Source organism: Oncorhynchus tshawytscha, linkage group LG29, assembly GCF_018296145.1.
Source record: "Oncorhynchus tshawytscha isolate Ot180627B linkage group LG29, Otsh_v2.0, whole genome shotgun sequence".
Lineage (NCBI taxonomy): Eukaryota > Metazoa > Chordata > Actinopteri > Salmoniformes > Salmonidae > Oncorhynchus > Oncorhynchus tshawytscha.
This window is the reverse complement of record NC_056457.1, coordinates 36698507-36706431: the sequence shown is the minus strand read 5'-3', so window position 1 is coordinate 36706431 and position 7925 is coordinate 36698507. Positions and strand designations below refer to the sequence as shown.

Sequence of the window (7925 nt, the reverse complement as noted above, 5' to 3'; positions counted from 1 at the left end):
GGGTCCTGATGGACAGACAGAGGGGTCCTGGTGGACAGAGGGGTCCTGGTGGACAGACAGAGGGGTCCTGATGGACAGACAGAGGGGTCCTGGTGGACAGAGGGGTCCTGGTGGACAGAGGAGTCCTGGTGGACAGAGGGGTCCTGGTGGACAGACAGAGGGGTCCTGATGGACAGACAGAGGGGTCCTGGTGGACAGAGGGGTCCTGGTGGACAGAGGAGTCCTGGTGGACAGAGGGGTCCTGGTGGACAGACAGAGGGGTCCTGGTGGACAGAGGGGTCCTGGTGGACAGACAGAGGGGTCCTGGTGGACAGACAGAGGGGTCCTGGTGGACAGACAGAGGGGTCCTGGTGGACAGACAGAGGGGTCCTGGTGGACAGACAGAGGGGTCCTGGTGGACAGACAGAGGGGTCCTGGTGGACAGACAGAGGAGAGAGGAGTCATTGAGTCAGACACCACATGCTCCATTAGAGTAGCCAGGCGCTTTTCCCTCAGCTCTCCCCTAGGAGAACAGTCCTGCTCTGGGCCTGTCGATCCCCTTCTCCTGGTCCACTAGCTCCAAGCACCTCATTCTCACCAGCTACCAAACAAAGTCAGAAGGAATAATATAAACCAGCAGTGAAGGACTTCCTAGTTCCCTTTAAACATCTCCTATCGATCAGTTTGGGTTTCCACCAGGAAGGAGACCAAACCAACTGCTGTGTGACCAGTGAGGATATCTCCTGCACTTGAAGTGAGACGAGGAGGGTCAAGGGTTAAGTTCCTGGGGACAAGATCAGGGGGGGTGAAACCCTGACCAGCCACGCCGAGCTGCAGGCTATCGCCAAGTGTAGGCTCTGTTCATCACCTCGCCGTGGCTGAGGAGGAGGAGGAGGAAACTAGCTGGGTGAGGTAGTCCCTCAGCTCCTTGGCGGCCGTGAAGCGTCCGTAGCGTTTTTTAGGGTTGGTACACTCGTCCAACAGCGCTTCCAGCTGGCCGTCTTTGGCTACGTGGGCTGGGGGGTCGTGGAGCAGGCCGCCGGTGGTCCCTCGCCACGTAGCGTAACGAGACAGCAGGTTCTGACACACAGCGTAGTAGTTGTGGTCAACAGTGACGCGGTTACACAGAGACTCCTTGGAGAAGGACAGGCAGGCTTCTTTGTCACAGTCCTCGAAGCGACTCTCGTACCACACGTCATAGTTCTCTGGTTTATCTGGAGAGAGAGACAGAGAGGGGGGCAAAGAGAGAGAGAGAGAGAGGGACAGAGAGAGACAGAGAGGGACAGAGAGAGAGAGGGACAGAGAGAGACAGAGAGAGGGACAGAGAGAGACAGAGAGAGAGAGACAGAGAGAATGAGAGAGAGAGAGAGAGAGAGAATGAGAGAGAGGGACAGAGAGAGAGACAGAGAGAGAGAGACAGAGAGAGGGACATAGAGACAGAGAGAGAGACAGAGAGAGAGACAGAGAGAGTGGTAGAGAGGGACAGAGAGAGGGACAGAGAGAGAGGCAGAGGTTAGACAGGTATACTACTACTGAGAGATATGACTAGGATACTGTGAGGGAACAGCCATTGACTGTGAGGGAACAGCCATTGTTAGACCATTTCATATCCCCGTCATTGTTGTGTTAAAAACTATTTCAGATCCTTTTTCCAAAAAGCTGAACTGGAATTGATTCAGACTGAACAAACACTAGAGATGGGAACAGATGACATTTCACTAAAACAACTGAATACCCTTCATTAGCCTACGCAGTGACTGAACCTTCCATCAATCAAGGGGTTTTAAAATGGCTGCTGTGTCGTCTTCATTTTAAACATCTAAAAGACCTTACACAGTGTTTCATTTATGAATTGAATAAAACAATTATAATAATTCATTTGCTGCAGTGGAATAGAGGCACTTGTTGTAGTGGTAAAAATGTCGCCTTTTATAAACACATTTAATGCAAATCAACATCATTTTAGATGACTGAAGATTTTTAGCAGAAGCTCTTTTTAATACTGCAAAAGTGATCAAAATGCCAGACTACTTTGACACTGTCACACCGAGATCAATAAAGATGACCTTGTCTTGAATCCGCCAAGGCCCAGGTGTGCAAGGAGACATGTTGTACAATAGAAGGAAAAAAAATACGATTCCCAGTTTCACTGAGTCACCCAATGAGATGCAGCTCGCATCGCTCCTCGACGGCAGTCCATGCCAAAAGCTCATCTCTCTCTCGTTTTACTTTGTAAATCAATAACGTTCGCTCAGTAGGCTGATTTGGATGTGGATCTACTAGGTCGGGAAGCCTCCAGAAAGATTCGTATTCTCTTTTCAGGAAAAACACATTGGCTTCCCATCCTGCATTTGAATTCTAAAAGCCTGTTTTGTCTGCGTGCTGTTTCACTGACAGATTTGGCATGCTTCCTGAGTGTAGGCATGCTTCCTGAGTGTAGGCATGCTTCCTGAGTGTAGGCATGCTTCCTGAGTGTAGGCATGCTTCCTGAGTGTAGGCATGCTTCCTGAGTGTAGGCATGCTTCCTGAGTGTAGGCATGCTTCCTGAGTGTAGGCATGCTTCCTGAGTGTAGGCATGCTTCCTGAGTGTAGGCATGCTTCCTGAGTGTAGGCATGCTTCCTGAGTGTAGGCATGCTTCCTGAGTGTAGGCATGCTTCCTGAGTGTAGGCATGCCTTGTGATTGGGCTACACACGGTTCCTGAGTGTTGGCATGCCTTGTGATTGGGCTACACACGCTTCCTGAGTGTTGGCATGCCTTGTGATTGGGCTACACACACTTCCTGAGTGTTGGCATGCCTTGTGATTGGGCTACACACAATCCACAGCTAGTCTATTGATTGTAAAGACGCTACTGATCCTCTGTGGCTAAACTACAGCTCTACTCATGGTTTAGTATTTTCAATGATTTAATTTCTTTCTGAACAGACAGATGTAATTCTATCATTTTGTTAAAGTTATTTCAGGTTATCAGGGGTGATTACAGGACTTCCAGCACCGTAGCTATGATTCTGTCAGGATATAAATGACGTCAAACGCTGGAGGGACGGGAGTCGGAGGCTCATGTCTGTCAGAGCAGAGAGGGAATCTCATACAGGGGCTGGTCTATACAGTCTATACAGGGGGCGGTCTATACAGGGTGTGGTCTATACAGTCTATACAGGGGGTGGTCTATACAGGGGGTGGTCTATACAGGGGTGGTCTATACAGTCTATACAGGGGTGGTCTATACAGGGGTGGTCTATACAGTCTATACAGGGGTGGTCTATACAGGGGTGGTCTATACAGTCTATACACGGGATGGTCTATACAGTCTATACAGGGGTGGTCTATACAGTCTATACACGGGATGGTCTATACAGTCTATACAGGGGTGGTCTATACAGGGGTGGTCTATACAGGGGGTGGTCTATACAGGGGCTGGTCTATACAGGGGGCGGTCTATACAGGGGGTGGTCTATACAGGGGGTGGTCTATACAGTCTATACAGGGGTGGTCTATACAGGGGGGGGTGGTCTATACAGTCTATACAGGGGGCGGTCTATACAGGGGTGGTCTATACAGTCTATACAGGGGTGGTCTATACAGGGGTGGTCTATACAGTCTATACAGGGGTGGTCTATACAGGGGTGGTCTATACAGGGGTGGTCTATACAGTCTATACAGGGGGCGGTCTATACAGGGGGTGGTCTATAGTCTAGGGGGTGGTCTATACAGGGGTGGTCTATACAGTCTATACAGGGGTGGTCTATACAGGGGTGGTCTATACAGGGGTGGTCTATACAGTCTATACAGGGGTGGTCTATACAGGGGTGGTCTATACAGTCTATACAGGGGTGGTCTATACAGGGGGTGGTCTATACGGGGGGTGGTCTATACAGATAGCGGCCCTCAAGGAGATAACGGCCCTCGAGGAGATAACGGCCCTCGAGGAGATAACTGCAAGAGTCTGTGTCATCAGAGGCCATTATATAAATGTTTTTGGGACATAAACAACCAACCAAAAAAACAAATTTAACATCTAATCTGGCAGAAATAGACAATTTAGGGTTCTATGGAAATAAATCTATTTGGACATTTAATTTTCTCCTTCATGTGTTCATGCTAAACGTATCTTTCTATTTAGGGAGGAAACAGTCGGAGCATTAAAGCAGATCAATAGGATCAGATCAATAATCCCTGAGGATTCAGACATAATCTGTTCTAATGCAGCCGTCCTCCGAACCCGTCAGAACGACTCAATCACACAACACACTGCTGCCCCGTCAGCCAACTAGTGTCCATCACAGCCCCCATTGGTGCCCCGTTGTCGAAGAGTCCAGCTCAATCACCACTTGACACAAGCACGTTTCAGAGCCAGTGAATCACCACATATCACGGTCAACTAACAGACTGAGAGAGAGGGGTAGAGAGAGGGAGAGGGTAGAGAGAGGGAGAGGGTAGAGAGAGGGAGAGGGTAGAGAGAGGGAGAGGGTAGAGAGAGAGAGAGGGGTAGAGAGAGGGAGAGAGAGAGAGGGAGAGGGTAGAGGGTAGAGAGAGGGGTAGAGGGGGAGAGGGAGAGAGAGGGAGAGGGTAGAGAGAGAGAGAGAGGGAGGGGGAGGGGTAGAGGGTAGAGAGAGGAGGGGTAGGGGTAGAGGGTACAGAGAGAGAGAGGGAGGGGTAGAGGGTAGAGAGAGAGGGAGGGGTAGAGGGAGAGAGGGAGGGAGGGGTAGAGGGTAGAGAGAGAGAGGGGAGGGGTAGAGGGTAGAGAGGGAGGGGTAGAGGGGTAGAGAGAGAGGGGAGGGGTAGAGGGTAGAGAGGAGAGAGGGGGGGTAGAGGGTAGAGAGAGAGAGGGGAGGGGTAGAGGGTAGAGAGAGAGAGAGGGGTAGAGGGTAGAGAGAGAGAGGGGAGGGGTAGAGGGTAGAGAGAGAGAGAGGGGGTAGAGGGTAGAGAGAGAGAGGAGGGGGGGTAGAGGGTAGAGAGAGAGAGAGGGAGGGGTAGAGGGTAGAGAGAGAGAGAGAGGGGGGTAGAGGGTAGAGAGAGAGAGAGGGAGGGGTACAGGGGGACTAGTGGCCTGGAGGAATATGTGTGTGTGTACAGGGGGACTAGTGGCTTGGAGGAATATGACAGCTCCTTCCTCTTGGTCCATGTTTCGCTGTTTATCATGAAGTTTACTGTTGAAGGACAAACTGGGGGAACTAGTTAGCGATTCATGAATGAATCTATTGCTGTGATAAGTGACGCTAGACATTCAGACGCAGTAAGAGAACAACATCACAGATCAGACACGTCTCCGAGGAGGAGAAACACCGATATCAGAGAGGTTTAATCCAACCATAAATAAGAGATTGAATACAGAAGGTGGTGATGTCGACTTCAGCACAAGTCTGTCACACACAGGGCGTCATAGCAACCGAGAAAACACCACGTACACACCTCTCTACCCCCCACCTCTCTACACCTCTCTACCCCCCCACACCTCTCTACCCCCCACACCTCTCTACTCCCCCCACACCTCTCTACCCCCCACACCTCTCTACCCCCCACACCTCTCTACCCCCCCCACACCTCTCTACCCCCCACCACACCTCTCTACCCCCCACACCTCTCTACCCCCCACACCTCTCTACCCCCCCCACACCTCTCTACCCCCCACACCTCTCTACCCCCCACACCTCTCTACCCCCCACACCTCTCTACCCCCCCCCCACACCTCTCTACCCCCACACCTCTCCCCCCCCACCTCTCTACCCCCCACACCTCTCTACCCCCCACACCTCTCTACCCCCCACACACCTCTCTACCCCCCCCCACCTCTCTACCCCCCCCACACCTCTCTACCCCCCCCACACCTCTCTACCCCCCACCTCTCTCCCCCCCCCCACACCTCTCTACCCCCACACCTCTCTACCCCCCACCTCTCTACCCCCCACACCTCTCTACCCCCACCTCTCTACCCCCCACACCTCTCTACCCCCCCCACACCTCTCTACCCCCCCACACCTCTCTACCCCCCCCACACCTCTCTACCCCCACCTCTCCTCCTACCCCCACACCTCTCTACCCCCCCCACACTCTCTACCCCCCCCACCCTCTCTACCCCCCCCACACCTCTCTACCCCCCACACCTCTCTACCCCCCCCACACCTCTCTACCCCCCACACCTCTCTACCCCCCCACACCTCTCTACCCCCCCCACACCTCTCTACCCCCCCCCCACCTCTCTACCCCCCCACCCCCCCCCCACCTCCCTACCCCCCCCCCTCTCTACCCCCCACACACCTCTCTACCCCCCACACCTCTTTACCCCCCCACACCTCTCTACCCCCACTCTACCCCCCACACCTCTTTACCCCCCCACACCTCTCTACCCCCCACACCTCTCTACCCCCCACCTCTCTACCCCCCACACCTCTCTACCCCCCACACCTCTCTACCCCCCCACACCTCTCTCCCCCCCACACCTCTCTACCCCCAACACCTCATTACCCCCACACCTCTCTACCCCCTCACACCTCTCTACCCCCACACCTCTCTACCCTCCCCACACCTCTCTACCCCCAACACCTCATTACCCCCCCACACCTCTCTACCCCCACACCTCTCTACCCCCCCCCTCTCTACCCCCACACCTCTCTAACCCCCACACCTCTCTACCCCCCCACCTCTCTACCCCCCCTCTCTAACCCCCTCCTCCTACCCCCCCTACACCTCTGCTCTACCTCCCCCACACCTCTCTAACCCCCCTCCTCTCTCCCCCCCACCTCTCTACCCCTCCAACACTTCCCCCACCTCTCTTCACCCCCACACCTCTCTACCCCCACCTCTCTAGCCCCCACCTCTCTAACCCCCCACCTCTCTACCCCTCCAACACCTGTCTACCCCCCACACCTGTCTACCCCCCCCACCTCTCTACCCCCCGGTGTTACAACTCACTCTGTTTGATCAGTCTCTTGTCGGCCACCAGGACGTTCTCAGCGTCCACCACGATGACCTTTCCGTCCCGCGGCCCCACGGCGAAGTTATCAAAGCTCACGTCCAGCAGGTAGAGGGCGAAGTCAAAGTCGTTGTTGGTGAGCTGCTCAGCGATGTCCATCAGCTGTCGGGCCAGGTCAACCCTCTTGTCCCACGGAGCATTGTAGAAAGACCACAGCTCCTCGCCGACGTAGTTCACCGCCACCACGCGACCACACGCTCCCAGGTACTTGGCGAACGGCCAGCCCTCGTCTGACGGGAAACTCTGAGAGAGAGAGAGAGAAGGGATGTGGGTTATTAGAGGAGAGAAGAAAGGAAAACAGGATGTAGACTAGTGGTTAGAGTGTAGAGGCGGCAGGTAGTCTAGTGGTTAGAGTGTAGAGGAGGCAGGGTAGCCTAGTGGTTAGAGTGTAGAGGCGGCAGGTAGTCTAGTGGTTAGAGTGTAGAGGCGGCAGGTAGTCTAGTGGTTAGAGTGTAGAGGAGGCAGGTAGTCTAGTGGTTAGAGTGTAGAGGAGGCAGGTAACCTAGTGGTTAGAGTGTAGAGGCGGCAGGTAGACCAGTGGTTAGAGTGTAGAGGAGGCAGGTAGTCTAGTGGTTAGAGTGTAGAGGCGGCAGGTAGACCAGTGGTTAGAGTGTAGAGGAGGCAGGTAGTCTAGTGGTTAGAGTGTAGAGGAGGCAGGTAACCTAGTGGTTAGAGTGTAGAGGAGGCAGGTAGTCTAGTGGTTAGAGGAGGCAGGTAGCCTAGTGGTTAGAGTGTAGAGGAGGCAGGTAGACTAGTGGTTAGAGTGTAGAGGAGGCAGGTAGTCTAGTGGTTAGAGGAGGCAGGTAGCCTAGTGGTTAGAGTGTAGAGGAGGCAGGTAGACTAGTGGTTAGAGTGTAGAGGAGGCAGGTAGTCTAGTGGTTAGAGTGTAGAGGCAGGTAGCCTAGTGGTTAGAGTGTAGAGGAGGCAGGTAGACTAGTGGTTAGAGTGTAGAGGCAGGTAGTCTAGTGGTTA

The 7925-nt window shown here is 53.7% G+C and overlaps 1 protein-coding gene across 1 annotated transcript in view; it reads right to left on the bottom strand.

Annotated features, from left to right (window-relative positions):
* Positions 1-369: 369 nt before the first annotated feature.
* dipk2ab (divergent protein kinase domain 2Ab) overlaps positions 370-7925 on the bottom strand; it is an 87518-nt gene continuing 79962 nt past the window's right edge. Inside the window, exons 3-4 of the mRNA XM_042308579.1 lie at positions 6893-7196; positions 370-1193 (exon numbers count right to left, since the gene is read on the bottom strand). Of these exons, the coding sequence (XP_042164513.1) occupies positions 844-1193; positions 6893-7196 (654 nt within the window). The 3' untranslated portion in view covers positions 370-843. The remainder of the gene's footprint in view (positions 1194-6892; positions 7197-7925) is intronic.